Source organism: Sceloporus occidentalis, unplaced genomic scaffold (genome assembly GCF_023333645.1).
Source record: "Sceloporus occidentalis isolate IW3139 unplaced genomic scaffold, rSceOcc1.0.p SCAF_27, whole genome shotgun sequence".
Lineage (NCBI taxonomy): Eukaryota > Metazoa > Chordata > Lepidosauria > Squamata > Phrynosomatidae > Sceloporus > Sceloporus occidentalis.
In genome coordinates, this window is record NW_028317007.1 from 5,835,001 (window position 1) to 5,854,989 (window position 19,989).

The 19,989-nt window shown below is 44.7% G+C and overlaps 1 protein-coding gene across 5 annotated transcripts in view; it reads right to left on the bottom strand.

Moving 5' to 3' along the window:
• Nucleotides 1-19,989, bottom strand: part of LOC149299885 (RNA-binding protein 26-like) — a 37,963-nt gene that overhangs the window by 3,022 nt on the left and 14,952 nt on the right. Inside the window, exons 6-19 of one of the 5 annotated variants that reach the window (XM_089485808.1) lie at nucleotides 9,753-10,007; nucleotides 9,219-9,458; nucleotides 8,883-9,020; nucleotides 8,362-8,505; nucleotides 8,114-8,222; nucleotides 7,757-7,916; nucleotides 7,298-7,465; nucleotides 6,774-6,905; nucleotides 5,337-5,408; nucleotides 2,880-3,002; nucleotides 2,601-2,675; nucleotides 1,885-2,052; nucleotides 1,274-1,378; nucleotides 269-472 (exon numbers count right to left, since the gene is read on the bottom strand). In XM_089485808.1, coding sequence (XP_089341934.1) covers nucleotides 269-472; nucleotides 1,274-1,378; nucleotides 1,885-2,052; nucleotides 2,601-2,675; nucleotides 2,880-3,002; nucleotides 5,337-5,408; nucleotides 6,774-6,905; nucleotides 7,298-7,465; nucleotides 7,757-7,916; nucleotides 8,114-8,222; nucleotides 8,362-8,505; nucleotides 8,883-9,020; nucleotides 9,219-9,458; nucleotides 9,753-10,007 — 2,093 coding nt within the window. Of the gene's footprint in view, nucleotides 1-268; nucleotides 473-1,273; nucleotides 1,379-1,884; nucleotides 2,053-2,600; nucleotides 2,676-2,879; nucleotides 3,003-5,336; nucleotides 5,409-6,773; nucleotides 6,906-7,297; nucleotides 7,466-7,756; nucleotides 7,917-8,113; nucleotides 8,223-8,361; nucleotides 8,530-8,876; nucleotides 9,021-9,218; nucleotides 9,459-9,752; nucleotides 10,008-19,989 lie in introns of all 5 variants that reach the window. The other 4 variants (XM_089485807.1, XM_089485806.1, XM_089485810.1 and 1 more) reach the window with 4 other exon arrangements.

Consider the following 19,989-nt stretch of genomic DNA (forward strand, 5'->3'; position numbering starts at 1 on the left):
CGAGCGGCAGCCACATACACAGGAGCGTTCCCTTCGGAATAACCTAATGCATTCAGTGATCTATAAAGCTGGCTTTTACCAGTTTTACCGAAGCTAAACGCTTTCAGTTATAGGTAAAGTTGTGTATAACTCTTGGAGAGAAAGTTGGCCTTTCTGGCCTCGAAGCACATCTAGATTGTACACCAGGTAAAGGCTCTATATGGCTACATGGAAGCTTTAGTATTAGACACTGGAGAATGAAAGTTCACGTTCCTCAATCGGGACCTACCGCAAAGTGAGGAAGCAGGTCTTCTCTATCACTTTCAGCAAAACCAGATATCTCTAAAGCTCTGGGCCGGTGATCTACCACAGCGTGATGATGAACGCCTCTTCCCCTGCCACGTAAGCCCCGACCTCTACCACGTGACATACCCCTCCCCCTCTGGTGGGCTCCCCGGCCACGGCCAGAAGACAGAATTCCACGTTTTGCTGCCTATTTGGGAAATTGATTGAAAATGGTTAAATGTTCGTATGGTGCAATACAATAATTCAGTTCAATATGTAACAATGCAAAAAATAAAAATAAACAGTACAGTTACATTGTCAGTGTAGAGCACTTAATAAGCTACATCCACAAACATGTAAGATATTTTACAAAAACGTTCCAAAAGATTCCGTGGTAACAAAAACGATTGGCTGAATAGAAATTCACGGAGCCTTGGCGCCAACTTCTGGCAAAGCTGAAAAATCACATCCCCCTTTTCAGCACAACAGCGATGTTAGACATTCACGTTAAAAATAAAACACACACACAGAACCACTGCGGATTTATTCTAGACAGGCTTCCTGCGCTTCACAGCTACAAGGATGCCGCTGAAGAACACAAATAAGACCCATTTAAAATCTTCACACAAATACCCGCTGTATAATTATGGAGGCGTGCTATTATTGCCAAGACCAGTCCTATATTTTTCTCATGTCTTACTAAGTATTGCCCTAACCTAAATAATGTAGCTAGTTTGTTGTGTCCAGGTTGTATCAGAAACACTTCTTTACATTACAGAAAGTGTGGTAGATTTATGGGATCGCACAAAGTAAAGGAATTCAAGAAATCGTAGGATGCGCAAAAAGCTATTATAAAGGTTTTTTCTATAAAGGCAGACCAGATAAGCCGTCTATGTGTTTCCGTGTGCTATACAGATCCCCTGGAAGACTGGTCAGTGCTAGTGTTTTTATGGTAAGTGTGGTGTCCACAGGGCTAACCAGCTGCTTCTATAAAAGATGAACCACTTACCTCAAGCTGAAGCTCAGTGTATTTCTTCCTTAGTTCAGCTACATTCTCTCCAGCTTGATTTTTCTTGTACAGATCTAGCTCCGTGTCAAGAAGCTCCTTTTGCATCTAGAATAATATTTTGATGATAAACAAAGCAAAGATCCCTATAAGCTTGCGTTTAAAATACGGTCTTGAAATAGTTTTGCAGATACGTGTATATTATATATAGTGCTGCATATTAGTTCTGGGTTTGGAATGTAAATTTTAATGCTCAAAATATTAAATAGGGGCTCCAAGCCATCATATGTCCTTTAATGCATATAGGGTGTCCCCTTTAAATGACTATTTCAGCCTTTGCAACCGCATGTAGGGATTCCGTAGAACCCTTGCTCTCAAGTGCCTAACCTCGAGGTCAGCCAAATATCACGTGTTGTCACTGCGTACACGTGTTATACTCATCGCAGGCCAAGCAAGGAGTTCCAACGTGTCTAATTCCGAGCACATGCTCCCCCCCCCCCCCATGTAGGTTAGGGAATGCGTATTAACGTACTTACAAAATACTTTAATACGCATTCTTCATCGGCAGAGTTATATGGAACATTAGACATTACCAACCAAACAATATACCATACCTGGGTTTTGCTTTTGTTACTTTTTACTGCATTGGCAGCTGGAGGGGATGCTTTCAATTCATCTCTTAATTTTGTAATGCTATTGGTCAAGATCTCCAGGGTTTTCAAAATATCTGTCTTGTCCTCAGGTTTCATATTCTTATTTTTTTCTAATTTTGATATAAGTATCTGCAGACGCAAAAAAAATAAAATAAAAAAAGAGCACAAACTTATAATAAAACCAATTGATGACCCCTTAAGTTTGTCTTTGGTATTTTAAGCATTTATGAATGAAGGTGTAAATCAGAGAAGTTCCAGGGCAAAAAAGTTTGTTTTATTATAAATATATGTTAACATTACAATGGTAGAGCGACGTAGGCTGGGGCTAGGATTCTATAATATGATTTAGTCAATAGGCTGTTGAATACTGGAGGGCCAATAACAAGCTACAGAAGGAAGATAAAGCATTAAATGGGAAGTCGGATGCCAGCCTGACAACAGCTCCCTCAAAAGCCATAAAGTGTGTGTTCATTGCTCCACTCACTGGGAGAAGCAATACAACAAATCAAGTGCTTCATTAGGAGCAAATAATGGCTAAGACAAACCTCAAAATAAATGGCGCAGAATACTGGATCCACCTTGAGGAAAAACCCTAAGACATGTTTGTTTCTTTGGATACAAGACATCCACAGGTGTCAGTAAAGAGATCACTTTATCTAGATACTTGGCATCCTCACCTTCTGTGTTTCTATGTGCTTCTCCAGTATCTCCTGCTTCTTCTTCATCACATCTTGTTGAAGTTTTAGAGCTTCCTAAATACGGCAATAATAAAACAGACAATAGGAAAGTTAAGTTAGTACGACATGTTTTTATTTCATCTTTCACTCAGTGTATCAAGAGGATTAGGCAACACACAGGGGAAAAAGGTATAAAAGACCACTCACAGCAGACCTCCTCTTCCATCGTGACATCTTGTATTTTTAAACATAACCTGCGTCCCTGAACAGTTTGCTCACCTGTTTCTTTTTCTGCGCCTCGCTGCTGTCTATGGAAGGAGGATAGGGCAGGGACTTCTGCATGGCTTTCAAAGCCGCTGGGTTGTAAACGGTTTTTGTGAGACCGGTGGAGGTCGACAGGACCTAAATTGGATGCAAGATAAACACTGAATTTTGACTGTATATAAACCGACGCTCACTGTAGCAACACAGCTTAAAAAATAGCATTTACAGGTTGAAGCAACTTCAAGATAAGCAAAAAGCATCCAACGCCAAGTAAAATTGCTTATATAAAATCTCGGGTATAATTTGGTTGTTACATTTAGCAGTTAATTTTCAGGAACCGGTGACCGGTTTTTCTTAGACATATTGTGCTAAAACAAACAAAAATAAGCTCTTATAGTAAGTAAAAAAATAAAATAAAAAGGTTTAAATGAGAAATGCAGCTAGAAGGGGGCTTGTCACAACAAATTGAAATGAATTTTAAAAAACTATATATTTTTTTTTTTTAACATACTGGATGATGTCAGGGTTCATTTCTGTGACAAAGCCACTTTAATGCCAAGTTTGACGAGCCTCCCTCAACAATTGAAAACTTTAAAAAAAACAATATACATGCAGTTCCAGTAACTTGCAAAATCAAGGGTTGAAATACCTAAAAATATATACATTGTATATTATAAATACCGTATTTGCTCGATTATAAGACGACCCTGATTATAAGACGACCCCCCAAAATCTGAATATTAACTTATGAAAAAAAGAAAAAGCCTGAATATAAGACGACCCTATAGGAAAAAAGCTTTACCAGTAAATGTTAATTCATGTAAACTATGTGAACAATTGTTAATAAAAGCTATGATTGAGAAAAATATTTTGTTTTTATTTCCTTTTTTTTTTTTCAACGTGCCCCCCCCAGTTATGCACATCTGCCCCCAGGCTTGCCACTCTGCCCCAGAAATGCCTTATACCCTCTAAATGCCACTGTGCCCCACGATATGCCTTTTAACCCTCTATATGCCACTGTGCCCCATGATATGCCTTTTGACCCCCTATGTGCCACTCTGCCTCCAGAAATGCCTTATACCCCTATATGCCACTCTGGCATTTAGGGGGTTAAAAGGCATATTATGGGGCAGAGTGGCATATAGGGAGGTAAAAGGCATTTCTGGAGGCAGAGTGGCATTAAGGGGGTTAAAAGGCATTTCACAGAGCACTCTGCTTCCAGAAATGCCTTACACCCCCCATTTAACACTCCCCCTCCCTCCTCCAAACTTACCGGTGCTTCTGAGTGTGTGGGGGGCGCATAACACAGGAGGATCCAGGTCCCCTGCATCTGAGCCCCCAGTGCTTAGTCCGGGCAGCATGTAGAGCTCCACGCGAATCGCGTAGAGCTCTACACGCTGCCCGGACTAAGCACCGGGGACTCAGAAGCACCGGTAAGTTGGAGGGGGGCATAACACAGGAGGATCCAGGTCCCCTGCATCCTCCTGTGTTATGCTCCCCCTCCCTCCAACTTACCGGTGCTTCTGAGTCCCCGGTGCTTATTCCGGGAAGCGTGTAGAGCTCTACGTGATCGTATCGTGTAGAGCTCTACGCCACTGTATCGTGTATAGCTCTACACGCAGCCCTGACTAAGCACCGGGGATTCAGAAGCACCGGTAAATTGGGGGGGGAGCATCGCTGCAGGGGATCTGGATCTTAGTCTCATAATCAGACCTATTTGAGGTCTGATTATAAGACGACCCTGATTATAAGACGAGGGGTATTTTTCAGAGCATTTGCTCTTGAAAAAACCTCGTCTTATAATCGAGCAAATGCGGTAATTGAATCATCTGCGTCTGGATTTTAGTAGAGGTTCCACATAAAAAAAAAAATATATATTTTCCCCTGAAATGCATAAATGTCATTCAACCCATCTGTGCGACTGCAAATACAGTATACAATAAGGCTCAGGCATGCATGGATAGGGGGATCAGTTGTCAACCATATTCACACAAGGATCTGTAAAACACTGCTTTCCAGAGCACACGTCCTCAGAGCTCCCCAAAAAGCCATAGAATTCTGAAGAACGGAAGGCAAGTTCCACATTCCTCACCTACTATATAGGCACTAGTGTCTAAATGTGTCCGCACACACCATGTGCTCGATTACCTACAAACGTGTGGTCTACATGTGAGATGGAAACCAGCTGCTAAACAGCAAAAACGCCGACTGCCCGATTGCCTTCCGCTCCAGTCACGGGTGCTCCATTAATGTAAGACAACGGCTTGTGCAAATGCACAGTGACAGGACCGTGACAAACGCAGAGTTTTGTTCCTGTAACACAAGGTGTGTTTCTTTTTTTCCTTTTAAATAGTTATCCCCACGCAACCGCTGAATACAATAATTTACAGAACATTGCGAATTGACAGTTACTCCTTAAAGTGATATTATTGAGAAAACGATTCAAAAAAGATACGAGTTACGTTTTCTGACCTTTTCTGTGGTCGCAGAAGTGGGTTTCGAGATATAACCCAACCTGTCTTTGATTGACACTTTGGTTACATTCTACAAAAAATATAAGCGTTAAGATGTAAGTAATTTTACCACCCTATGCAGTATATACAGCAAACATTGTTTTGTTTTAGTAAAACACGGTAAAATTGAGAGCAGAATCATTACAATGATGTTTCAGTGTCTGGAAAGGTGTTATTTTGGATACTACAGGGAAATTCCCATCCAATATGTCTATCCCATGAACCTACGCAATAATAAATAAGCTAGTTTTAGTTAATTTCAACGTATTTCAGAAAAAAAGAACGTCATTGCACGGACAAACAGTTGTTACTATCTCAGTATCTAACAAATGGAATATAAAAAGAACCATAGCAGCAGCAAATGAACAGTTTCCTGACACATAATGTATAAAGAGAAAGAGATACTACAGCTAAACATGCTACAAGAGACTTGTAAATGGTACCAGTTAAATATTATCTGGTGGCTAAATAGGAGAAATAGCTGGAATGTCCAATTTTTTACTACCATACGCATTTCTTAGCTGTGCTGACCAATATTAATACTATATATCCCCGGTGTTATGGTGTACTACCTCGTGACAGTCTATTAAAATTCACAGGTCCAAAAGACCTGTAAGGAAGCAGCACACACAGCTGTAGAAAGCCCATAACTACCTGTTTAAATGTATAAAGCGTTCCTACGTTTACAGAACACCTGCCTTGTGAGAGGGAACCTCTCAATGTATTTTTTGAATGACACCGCTCACTGTCTCGCGTGTCCTTTACCCTAAAGAGCCATCGTTCGTTTTGAGTTCATAATAGTCCATCCAGCACCGTAGCAAACACAGTATTTCAAAGAGAAACAGCGTCTTTTAAATCCAAAGTCTAAAGGAGGCATGCAGGAGACGGCTTCCATTTCAATCACCAGATGACGTTTCTGAGTGGGTTACTACAGAGAGGTTTTTTAGAAAGCAGTTGTCGCCGTTACCAACCAGCTCTGTATGCTGGCAAATCAAGTTACTCACGTCTCGTGACCTACAGAGTATTACGACACGCTCATAGAGTTCTGCATTTAGCCACTTAAGCTTTCCTGGCTGATGGGTTGGGAATGGAACTCTGCAAGGGCTTAAGGTGACTGATAGCATGGATGCCCGCAAACATGATTTGGCGTGTCCATCATGGAAAATTACCCAAATGCACAGATCATCGCCCAAGCAACCGGTACGGTTCAGGACAGATCCAACCGTCTGTGTAGTGTATTAATATACCTTCATCCCAGTAAAGCCAAACCCAAGTGATATTTGTAAAAAGCTATAGCTATGCAGTTTCTCAAACCTCCCAATTGGTGACCTAAGCAAAGAGAGACTCAAAACGAAGTTTTAAAGAGGAAAAAGCTTAAGCATCAAGTATCAATTACCTGAGCAGTCTCTGCGTTGGCGCTCTGGGCCTCTGCTGGCTCCATATTACTTGAAGGGACCGGTCCTAGACGTTCCTTCACGGACTGCTTCACAACAGGCAAATTGGGTGGCTGCGTCGTAAGCTGACCCACCTTAAATCCAGTCAAAGTGCACAAACGGGTGAGAACGAAGGCAATCTTTACAGCTATCTATAAGAGCAAGCAAATGCAACCCCCATCCTGATTTCTAAGTACCACAATTTTATTTAAGGTTCTTCAATAGGAGGAGAAAAGAAAAAGATAAAAGAAGCTGGAAGAGCTGTAATGCCACCATAAACAGCTCTTACATTGATAAGTTTAATTTTATTTTTAGTTGGCTTCTCTCGAAGTTGAGCATTTGAAGATACAGATCTTTGATTTGATCAAAAAGCACCCCCTGCCCAACGGAATCCATTACAATAGCACGTAAGACAGCAGGCAAACCTTCAAACACATTTTGTTAAATGCAGGTGTAGGTGGTGCCTGATAATAGGAAACGGCCATACCTTCGGAGCAGCTGGAGCTAGTATTTGTTGGGACTGGCCTTCTCGATGCCAGTACATCTTGATAAAGCGATTATTTAAAACCGCTTCTGTGCTAGATATTGCTTTCTTTGCTTCTCCATAAGTTGCAAATTGGATAAGAGCACCTTCTGGGTCGCCTTCATAAGCAACCTGAACATCACAAAAAAACACATATGTTACTTTTCTATTAAACATTATTTGCAATGATTTACAACATCCAAAGCTCCTGGTGTACCTAAAGACAGGATTACAAGGGACAGAATTAACATATACTAAAAACAAAGACTATGTAATCCCGTAGGTTGTCTCCTGAAATGGATAACAATGATTGTGAATTACAAAAGCAAGGATCGTGGCAGGGAAAAGTCATCATACGACAGCCCCACGCCCGGCAAGGATGACAATTCTAATAATAATAAATAAAAAGACTTATATAGATACCTGCACATTCACCAAGGTGCCAAATTTACAAAAATGCTCATTCAATTTACTAATGTTGTTCAGCTCCGGAGGTATTCTCCTTAATTCAAGTTTAGTATTTTCATTTGGAAACGGTCCCTTCTTCTGGAAGCCAGGGTTGTTTAATCTATTAAAGTTTGATCTGCAAAACACAATTACATAGATTTAAGAAAATAATAAACACACACACACACACACTGCTTAAAATAAGGTACCAGTTTTACCTACAACAACGAGAATTAACTAGTTTCTATTCAACTGTAGACAACGAAGCAGTCGCTCCACAATTTAACAAAAGGAAATTAATACAACAACTAGATGCACTTTACGCGATCTTACTTGTCAAACCAGGGTTTTTTGGGGTGTATTCCAGAGTCCATGTGCGCAAGATTTCTTTTACGAGATTCGGAATCCACCACAACCCTCATATTGTTGTTGATGACCTTCTCTGCAGAGAAAAACAATATTTTAAGTGTTTTTTTTTTTCCCTTTGTGAAATATTAAACAGGCTCAGCACAGAGATGTAGAAGAATTCTAATACTGAAATGGCACAAGGCATTCAGTGCAGTAAAACATGGCTGCAGCACCTCTCGGGCGTAGATCCATGTCTCCAGAAGTCAAGCCTATTAAATTAGGCCGCTGGGCGTGTACACGATGCCGATACATAGGCCTCGCCGTATTTGTCATGCTTGGCGCTTCTGGATTATACCCATCTGCTTCATATGTTTCAGGGAAAATGGAAATCGGCCCCGTTACTGCTGTAAAATTAAAAGGAAAAACAAAATAAAAATGAACCACCGATTACATAGAAACAATGAGATTGTTACAATAAAATAATGGTGAGCAGAAAGCAGTGTGCGTAACGCTACCAGGCAGGAAACATACGGGTTACGCTGTCCCCGTATGAAAGCACTACTCGCAGGGGCGTGGAAAGTGTCAGTCCTTTACGTGTACAAACGAGACATGTGGGTTATGAACAAAAATGTATTCTAGCTCAAGTTTACAAAAAAAAAGTGGTCTCATCACCAAAACGCTGGAAACGTAACTAAAAAATAAAACATTTAAATGCCTCACTGCAACGCAAGGTAATAAGACAACATACCGGGTGAGAAAAGAGACGGGGGTGCGACCGGCGGAGGAGGATGGTGGATTCCTGTAGTCACGACAGTGGGTACAGAGCTGGTGGCAGAATTAGGAGGAGCATCCATGCCAGCCGGCTGTAAAGGCGGAAGTGGAGGAGGGGGACCTGCTGAGCACAGATGACGTGGGAAACATCACAAATGGCACACAACATACACTGCTCAGTGTAAAAATGTAATTTGGCAACACACTAATATTTTTGAACAATGCTTTGGTTAGTGTGTCATCCTGCATCTTGATGAATGGCAGAGACACTACATATGTGAATTTATAGAATGCAATGATTTTCGCGTTGGTACATTACCTGTGACTGGAGGAAGGCTGGGTGGAAGAGGACCCGGAGGTGGTACTGGGGGGCGAAGATTTACGGGTGGCGGTGTTAAAAGGGACGGTGGAGGAGGAAGGCCCGGTGGAGGTGGCACATCCACGCCAGGAGGCTGTGCCGGGAATGGCAGTATGCCAGGTAGATTAACATCTTCCACTACAACAGGGTCGCTGCCGTGATCAAAAGGGCACATATCCCCTCTCATGCAGAAACCCTTTTCTGTGAAGGAGCAAGTTTGGAAATGGTGACAAAGCCATCCAACTTCTATAAAATATAGTGCTTTGAAGAAATCAAGCAGGCTTAAAAATAAACAAATAAAACACGACAGATTACATTGAACACAATTTTTAATAGACTGGTTTTGTCTACAGAAATATAAAAAAATAAAAAGGTTGACAGAGTTCCTGAATATTCCTGCTACCTGTGTGGATATTTGAATATGCTGGCCTTTTTGCTACTGTAATTTGGCAGTCTGATCTACAAATCCTAATAAAATCAAACACATCTGCATACCGTCATAGTCCCTGCAGCGTTTCTTGGGCACGGAAGGTCTGCCGTAAGCACCATGGTCAACCTGATCTTCGTGAAACTCCGGCCAGTTTTCCGCAGCATTGCTTCCGTGGTGTGACGGCGCGATTACAGTAATGGTGCTGCTCAGGGTTGGAACTGCGTAATGCGGAGACGCAATGTGGGGCACTGAAGATCCTGCTGAATAATCTGCAGAGTCCGGCCTATCAACTTCATATTTTGGTTTCCCGGAATCCTTGTCTGGTTAATAACAACAAAAAGTTTCAAAATGCAAGTATAACAAAAAAAAATAAATAAATAATAATAAAAAAGACAGAAGGTTTTTATTTTAATAAAACAACTCATAATCCAAAATTGAAAACCAACTGTCACTTGCGCTATTGTTTTAAAATCCAATATCTATTAACAGCAAAATCAAAGAATTTCATGCGAATTTTTGTGATATCCCACATTACCCGCTGGGGTGGGGGTTATAGTACTGTATGCAGTGCCAGGGTGGGGGTCATAGTACTGTATGCAGCACTGAGGTGGGGTCATACATAGTACTGTATGCAGTGCCGGGGGGGGGGGGGTCATAGTACGGTATGCAGTGCCGGAGGGGGGGGGTCATAGTACGGTATGCAGCACTGGGGGGGGTATAGTACGGTTTGCAGCACCGGGGGGGGGGGTATAGTACGGTTTGCAGCACCGAGGGGGGGTATAGTACAGTATGCAGTGCTGGGGGGGTTATAGTACTGTATGCAGTGCTGGGGGGGGGGGGTTATAGTACTGCATGCAGAGCTGGGGGGGGTTATAGTACTGCATGCAGAGCTGGGGGGGGGTTATAGTACTGCATGCAGAGCTGGGGGGGTTATAGTACTGCATGCAGAGCTGGGGGGTTATAGTACTGCATGCAGAGCTGGGGGGGTTTATAGTACTGCATGCCGCGCTGGGGGGTATATTACTGTATATAGCCATACCTGAACAGTCACTGCATGAAGATAATATTTGGGATTTTATAAATGACGATAGCGAAAAAAGATAAAAAGTATTCATATATACTGTATAACAAAACAGACTTGGAAGCCCAGCACATTCACTGGCAGACATATGACATCACAACCGATAATGTGACAGAAGGATTCCGTGACATTTCATGCATTGAGGCGATGCTTTACAACGTTGCCATTACTCTCAAACCTTTAGAGGATTAGGTCAGCTTTGTCAATCCCTGAGATTTTGTGTTGAAGTTGTGTTGTTTCATTGAGCAACACAAGTATGAAACGCACAAAAAAGAAGTTTAAAAAGACTTCAATGGAGAAAACTGATAAGAAAAGGAGAGCAGAAGCAGTGGAGCGACAGAGAAAGGGTGACCACGGGGCTGAGAAAGACCTATGGCTGATGGAGCGGGACCAACTTCCCCCTGTAAGCCAAATGCCCCTTGGAGGTAACCCAGAGATGCTAAAACAGGCCACAGAAAACCATAGTAGACACCTAGGACAAGGCGCTGGGACATCATGCGCTAATGTGGACTGTGGCAGGAAAAGAAAACGAAAGGAGAGCAAGAAGCAGGTGAAGAACCAGGCCAAGAAGGTGAGGAAAGAAAGTAAAGGCAGGGACAGAAAGCGTAAACGAGACAAAACTGAGGGACATGGCGATACGAAGAAGAGGAGAGATGAGGCCAGTTCCCAGCCATCTAAATCTGACATTCCTTTGGAGCGCCTTCTGTTCCATGGCCTGTTGGGAAAGGGCGGCTTCGGCAAAGTCATGCTGGCTACCGACACCACCAGCAAAAAGTTCTTGGCCGTTAAAATAATCAAGAAGAAGCAACTTCTTGAGGAGGACAGGAGCAGCACTATGGTGGAGAGGCGCGTGTTGGAAGCGGCAGCGGGGAGCCCATTCCTGACCCACATGCATGCCGCTTTCCAGACAGAGGACTCCCTGTTCTTTGCCATGCAGTTCCTAAATGGAGGAGACCTGGAAAAGCTTCTTGCTACTTTTGGCAGACTTGACCCCAACATCACAACATTCTTCGCTGCCGAACTAGTCTGTGGTTTGCGGTATCTCCACAGCAAGGGCATCGTCCATCGGGATTTGAAGCCAGAGAATGTGCTGTTGGACAACGAGGGTCATCTTAAGATAGCAGATTTTGGTCTGGCTGTGGAGAACATGTTCGGAGAGCAGACGGCTGATGGTTTGGCTGGGACCCTGGGATACATAGCCCCGGAAATGTACCGAGGTAAGAGGTATAATGCCTCTATAGACTGGTGGGCCTACGGGGTTATATTGTATGAGATGGCCACGGGAGACATACCATTCTACGGAGGGACAGACATTAAAGAGGTGGCCAGATCGGTCATCAAGGACACACCGCTGTACCCTGACCATCTCAACCCTGAGACCAAAGACCTCATAAAGAAGATGCTGTGCAAGAAACCCTCCAAGAGGCTGAAAGAAGCTGCCACCATCCACTTCCATCCCTTCTTTCAGTTTATTGATTGGGGAGACCTTGAGGCGGGAAGAGTAGCTCCTCCGTTCTTCTTCCTCCCACCATCTCCCGAGAGCTTGATGCTGGCATTGAGACCGGAGAAAGGGCTTTTACCTCCTGAGGACCTGGGGACCCCCATTAACCCTGAAGATCAGAAATTGTTCAATGGGTTTTCCTTCGCGGGTGCACAATGGAACAATTCAACATCTTCTCGGCAGGAACCACGCAGTATGTCTGCTTTGAACTTGTGGGAGAACATATTACCTTCCATCCCACCGCTACAGCAAGACCAACTGCTGTACCCTGGCATCGCGCCGGTACAAGACCAACTGCTGTACCCTGGCATCGCGCCGGTACAAGACCAACTGCTGTACCTTGGCATAGGGCCGGTACAAGACCCACTGCTGTACCCTGGCATCGCGCCGGTACAACAAGACCAACTGCTGTACCCTGGCATCCCGCCGGTACAACAAGACCAACTGCTGTACCCTGGCATCCCGCCGGTACAACAAGACCCACTGCTGTACCCTGGCATCCCGCCGGTACAACAAGACCAACCGCTGTACCCTGGCATCCCGCCGGTACAACAAGACTAACCGCTGTACCCTGGCATCAAGCCGGTACAAGACTAACCGCTGTACCCTGGCATCACGCCGGTACAAGACTAACCGCTGTACCCTGGCATCACGCCGGTACAAGACTAACCGCTGTACCCTGGCATCACTCCGGTACAAGACTAACCGCTGTACCCTGGCATCACGCCGGTACAAGACTAACCGCTGTACCCTGGCATCACGCCGGTACAAGACTAACCGCTGTACCCTGGCATCACGCCGGTACAAGACTAACCGCTGTACCCTGGCATCACGCCGGTACAAGACTAACCGCTGTACCCTGGCATCACGCCGGTACAAGACTAACCGCTGTACCCTGGCATCACGCCGGTACAAGACTAACCGCTGTACCCTGGCATCACGCCGGTACAAGACTAACCGCTGTACCCTGGCATCACGCCGGTACAAGACTAACCGCTGTACCCTGGCATCACGCCGGTACAAGACTAACCGCTGTACCCTGGCATTGTGGTGCAGGAACCGTTACAGGAAGGCCTGCGGATTCAGACTGATCTGCTTCACGATTTGCTCAGGAGAGCCTCCTCCACCTGTAACCCAGAGCCAGCAAATACCGGTTCACAGAAAAATAAATTTTGTTTTTTAAAATCTTAAAATCTTTGCTTCTTTAGTAATATTCTGTTTCAACATAAGCATGTCCTCCTGGTCGTAACATAATGTGTGGCTTAGTATTTAATAATCTACATCTCTATAGATTCCCCCAGCGACATCTGTGTTAAAGCTCCACAGAAGCAGGAACACGTTAGTTCGCTCAGAAAACAATGGTAAAGTCTTATTCGGCAGATGTAGAAAATATCTGGTTATTTAAAACTTTCAAGGACAGCAGTATAAAATTAATATTTGGGCTGCTGAAAGTTAGGGAAGGTGGGGTTAATTTAGGGGCAGTTATGGTTAATGGGGCATTTAGGTTTAATTTAGGGGCAGTTATAGTTGATGGGGTCTTCAGGGTTAGTTTAAAGCGGAGGACTGAGGGTTAATTTAATTTAATAAGGTTCACTTAAGGTGCAGTTAGAGGTAAAGGGGGGGGCAAACTAATTGGAATCTAAATCCTGGGGCAGTGAAGATTAATGCTGTATTTATTTATAAAAGTATTGTGTCAGTTTGCTGTGAACGAGTCTGTGAATCTATGGGGGCACTTTGGCATATCTGGGGAGGATGGAGTGGCATATCTGGGGTATAAGGCATACTAGGGTATGAAGCATATCAGGGGGCACAGTGGCATATCAGGGGGTATAAAGCATATGTGGGAAGGGCAGAGTGGCATATCTGGAGTATAAGGCATATTGGGGTATAAAGCATATCAGAAAAAATTGTTACTTGCAGCCCTAAATTTCACTATACTATACGTCATGAAGGGATGACCCCAGCATGTCTCTGCTCCAAGAATAGCTTAAAGCGTTTTAAATCAGTAAGATTTACTGAAAGTCACAGGGTTGGAACTGGGTAATGCGGAGACGCAATGTGGGGCACTGAAGATCCTGCTGAATAATCTGCAGAGTCCGGCCTATCAACTTCATATTTTGGTTTCCCGGAATCCTTGTCTGGTTAATAACAACAAAAAGTTTCAAAATGCAAGTATAACAAAAAACAAAAAAAAAATAATAATAAAAAAGACAGAAGGTTTTTATTTTAATAAAACAACTCATAATCCAAAATTGAAAACCAACTGTCACTTGCGCTATTGTTTTAAAATCCAATATCTATTAACAGCAAAATCAAAGAATTTCATGCGAATTTTTGTGATATCCCACATTACCCGCTGGGGTGGGGGTTATAGTACTGTATGCAGTGCCAGGGTGGGGGTCATAGTACTGTATGCAGCACTGAGGTGGGGTCATACATAGTACTGTATGCAGTGCCGGGGGGGGGGGGGGTCATAGTACGGTATGCAGTGCCGGAGGGGGGGGGTCATAGTACGGTATGCAGCACTGGGGGGGGGTATAGTACGGTTTGCAGCACCGGGGGGGGGGTATAGTACGGTTTGCAGCACCGAGGGGGGGTATAGTACAGTATGCAGTGCTGGGGGGGTTATAGTACTGTATGCAGTGCTGGGGGGGGGTTATAGTACTGCATGCAGAGCTGGGGGGGGTTATAGTACTGCATGCAGAGCTGGGGGGGGTTATAGTACTGCATGCAGAGCTGGGGGGGTTATAGTACTGCATGCAGAGCTGGGGGGGTTATAGTACTGCATGCAGAGCTGGGGGGTTATAGTACTGCATGCAGAGCTGGGGGGTTATAGTACTGCATGCAGAGCTGGGGGGGTTTATAGTACTGCATGCCGCGCTGGGGGGTATATTACTGTATATAGCCATACCTGAACAGTCACTGCATGAAGATAATATTTGGGATTTTATAAATGACGATAGCGAAAAAAGATAAAAAGTATTCATATATACTGTATAACAAAACAGACTTGGAAGCCCAGCACATTCACTGGCAGACATATGACATCACAACCGATAATGTGACAGAAGGATTCCGTGACATTTCATGCATTGAGGCGATGCTTTACAACGTTGCCATTACTCTCAAACCTTTAGAGGATTAGGTCAGCTTTGTCAATCCCTGAGATTTTGTGTTGAAGTTGTGTTGTTTCATTGAGCAACACAAGTATGAAACGCACAAAAAAGAAGTTTAAAAAGACTTCAATGGAGAAAACTGATAAGAAAAGGAGAGCAGAAGCAGTGGAGCGACAGAGAAAGGGTGACCACGGGGCTGAGAAAGACCTATGGCTGATGGAGCGGGACCAACTTCCCCCTGTAAGCCAAATGCCCCTTGGAGGTAACCCAGAGATGCTAAAACAGGCCACAGAAAACCATAGTAGACACCTAGGACAAGGCGCTGGGACATCATGCGCTAATGTGGACTGTGGCAGGAAAAGAAAACGAAAGGAGAGCAAGAAGCAGGTGAAGAACCAGGCCAAGAAGGTGAGGAAAGAAAGTAAAGGCAGGGACAGAAAGCGTAAACGAGACAAAACTGAGGGACATGGCGATACGAAGAAGAGGAGAGATGAGGCCAGTTCCCAGCCATCTAAATCTGACATTCCTTTGGAGCGCCTTCTGTTCCATGGCCTGTTGGGAAAGGGCGGCTTCGGCAAAGTCATGCTGGCTACCGACACCACCAGCAAAAAGTTCTTGGCCGTTAAAATAATCAAGAAGAAGCAACTTCTTGAGGAGGACAGGAGCAGCACTATGGTGGAGAGGCGCGTGTTGGAAGCGGCAGCGGGGAGCCCATTCCTGACCCACATGCATGCCGCTTTCCAGACAGAGGACTCCCTGTTCTTTGCCATGCAGTTCCTAAATGGAGGAGACCTGGAAAAGCTTCTTGCTACTTTTGGCAGACTTGACCCCAACATCACCACATTCTTCGCTGCCGAACTAGTCTGTGGTTTGCGGTATCTCCACAGCAAGGGCATCGTCCATCGGGATTTGAAGCCAGAGAATGTGCTGTTGGACAACGAGGGTCATCTTAAGATAGCAGATTTTGGTCTGGCTGTGGAGAACATGTTCGGAGAGCAGACGGCTGATGGTTTGGCTGGGACCCTGGGATACATAGCCCCGGAAATGTACCGAGGTAAGAGGTATAATGCCTCTATAGACTGGTGGGCCTACGGGGTTATATTGTATGAGATGGCCACGGGAGACATACCATTCTACGGCGGGACAGACATTAAAGAGGTGGCCAGATCGGTCATCAAGGACACACCGCTGTACCCTGACCATCTCAACCCTGAGACCAAAGACCTCATAAAGAAGATGCTGTGCAAGAAACCCTCCAAGAGGCTGAAAGAAGCTGCCACCATCCACTTCCATCCCTTCTTTCAGTTTATTGATTGGGGAGACCTTGAGGCGGGAAGAGTAGCTCCTCCGTTCTTCTTCCTCCCACCATCTCCCGAGAGCTTGATGCTGGCATTGAGACCGGAGAAAGGGCTTTTACCTCCTGAGGACCTGGGGACCCCCATTAACCCTGAAGATCAGAAATTGTTCAATGGGTTTTCCTTCGCGGGTGCACAATGGAACAATTCAACATCTTCTCGGCAGGAACCACGCAGTATGTCTGCTTTGAACTTGTGGGAGAACATATTACCTTCCATCCCACCGCTACAGCAAGACCAACTGCTGTACCCTGGCATCGCGCCGGTACAAGACCAACTGCTGTACCCTGGCATCGCGCCGGTACAAGACCAACTGCTGTACCTTGGCATAGGGCCGGTACAAGACCCACTGCTGTACCCTGGCATCGCGCCGGTACAACAAGACCAACTGCTGTACCCTGGCATCCCGCCGGTACAACAAGACCAACTGCTGTACCCTGGCATCCCGCCGGTACAACAAGACCCACTGCTGTACCCTGGCATCCCGCCGGTACAACAAGACCAACCGCTGTACCCTGGCATCCCGCCGGTACAACAAGACTAACCGCTGTACCCTGGCATCAAGCCGGTACAAGACTAACCGCTGTACCCTGGCATCACGCCGGTACAAGACTAACCGCTGTACCCTGGCATCACGCCGGTACAAGACTAACCGCTGTACCCTGGCATCACTCCGGTACAAGACTAACCGCTGTACCCTGGCATCACGCCGGTACAAGACTAACCGCTGTACCCTGGCATCACGCCGGTACAAGACTAACCGCTGTACCCTGGCATCACGCCGGTACAAGACTAACCGCTGTACCCTGGCATCACGCCGGTACAAGACTAACCGCTGTACCCTGGCATCACGCCGGTACAAGACTAACCGCTGTACCCTGGCATCACGCCGGTACAAGACTAACCGCTGTACCCTGGCATCACGCCGGTACAAGACTAACCGCTGTACCCTGGCATCACGCCGGTACAAGACTAACCGCTGTACCCTGGCATCACGCCGGTACAAGACTAACCGCTGTACCCTGGCATTGTGGTGCAGGAACCGTTACAGGAAGGCCTGCGGATTCAGACTGATCTGCTTCACGATTTGCTCAGGAGAGCCTCCTCCACCTGTAACCCAGAGCCAGCAAATACCGGTTCACAGAAAAATAAATTTTGTTTTTTAAAATCTTAAAATCTTTGCTTCTTTAGTAATATTCTGTTTCAACATAAGCATGTCCTCCTGGTCGTAACATAATGTGTGGCTTAGTATTTAATAATCTACATCTCTATAGATTCCCCCAGCGACATCTGTGTTAAAGCTCCACAGAAGCAGGAACACGTTAGTTCGCTCAGAAAACAATGGTAAAGTCTTATTCGGCAGATGTAGAAAATATCTGGTTATTTAAAACTTTCAAGGACAGCAGTATAAAATTAATATTTGGGCTGCTGAAAGTTAGGGAAGGTGGGGTTAATTTAGGGGCAGTTATGGTTAATGGGGCATTTAGGTTTAATTTAGGGGCAGTTATAGTTGATGGGGTCTTCAGGGTTAGTTTAAAGCGGAGGACTGAGGGTTAATTTAATTTAATAAGGTTCACTTAAGGTGCAGTTAGAGGTAAAGGGGGGGGGCAAACTAATTGGAATCTAAATCCTGGGGCAGTGAAGATTAATGCTGTATTTATTTATAAAAGTATTGTGTCAGTTTGCTGTGAACGAGTCTGTGAATCTATGGGGGCACTTTGGCATATCTGGGGAGGATGGAGTGGCATATCTGGGGTATAAGGCATACTAGGGTATGAAGCATATCAGGGGGCACAGTGGCATATCAGGGGGTATAAAGCATATGTGGGAAGGGCAGAGTGGCATATCTGGAGTATAAGGCATATTGGGGTATAAAGCATATCAGAAAAAATTGTTACTTGCAGCCCTAAATTTCACTATACTATACGTCATGAAGGGATGACCCCAGCATGTCTCTGCTCCAAGAATAGCTTAAAGCGTTTTAAATCAGTAAGATTTACTGAAAGTCACAGGGTTGGAACTGGGTAATGCGGAGACGCAATGTGGGGCACTGAAGATCCTGCTGAATAATCTGCAGAGTCCGGCCTATCAACTTCATATTTTGGTTTCCCGGAATCCTTGTCTGGTTAATAACAACAAAAAGTTTCAAAATGCAAGTATAACAAAAAACAAAAAAAAAATAATAATAAAAAAGACAGAAGGTTTTTATTTTAATAAAACAACTCATAATCCAAAATTGAAAACCAACTGTCACTTGCGCTATTGTTTTAAAATCCAATATCTATTAACAGCAAAATCAAAGAATTTCATGCGAATTTTTGTGATATCCCACATTACCCGCTGGGGTGGGGGTTATAGTACTGTATGCAGTGCCAGGGTGGGGGTCATAGTACTGTATGCAGCACTGAGGTGGGGTCATACATAGTACTGTATGCAGTGCCGGGGGGGGGGGGGTCATAGTACGGTATGCAGTGCCGGAGGGGGGGGGTCATAGTACGGTATGCAGCACTGGGGGGGGGTATAGTACGGTTTGCAGCACCGGGGGGGGGGTATAGTACGGTTTGCAGCACCGAGGGGGGGTATAGTACAGTATGCAGTGCTGGGGGGGTTATAGTACTGTATGCAGTGCTGGGGGGGGGTTATAGTACTGCATGCAGAGCTGGGGGGGGTTATAGTACTGCATGCAGAGCTGGGGGGGGTTATAGTACTGCATGCAGAGCTGGGGGGGTTATAGTACTGCATGCAGAGCTGGGGGGGTTATAGTACTGCATGCAGAGCTGGGGGGTTATAGTACTGCATGCAGAGCTGGGGGGTTATAGTACTGCATGCAGAGCTGGGGGGGTTTATAGTACTGCATGCCGCGCTGGGGGGTATATTACTGTATATAGCCATACCTGAACAGTCACTGCATGAAGATAATATTTGGGATTTTATAAATGACGATAGCGAAAAAAGATAAAAAGTATTCATATATACTGTATAACAAAACAGACTTGGAAGCCCAGCACATTCACTGGCAGACATATGACATCACAACCGATAATGTGACAGAAGGATTCCGTGACATTTCATGCATTGAGGCGATGCTTTACAACGTTGCCATTACTCTCAAACCTTTAGAGGATTAGGTCAGCTTTGTCAATCCCTGAGATTTTGTGTTGAAGTTGTGTTGTTTCATTGAGCAACACAAGTATGAAACGCACAAAAAAGAAGTTTAAAAAGACTTCAATGGAGAAAACTGATAAGAAA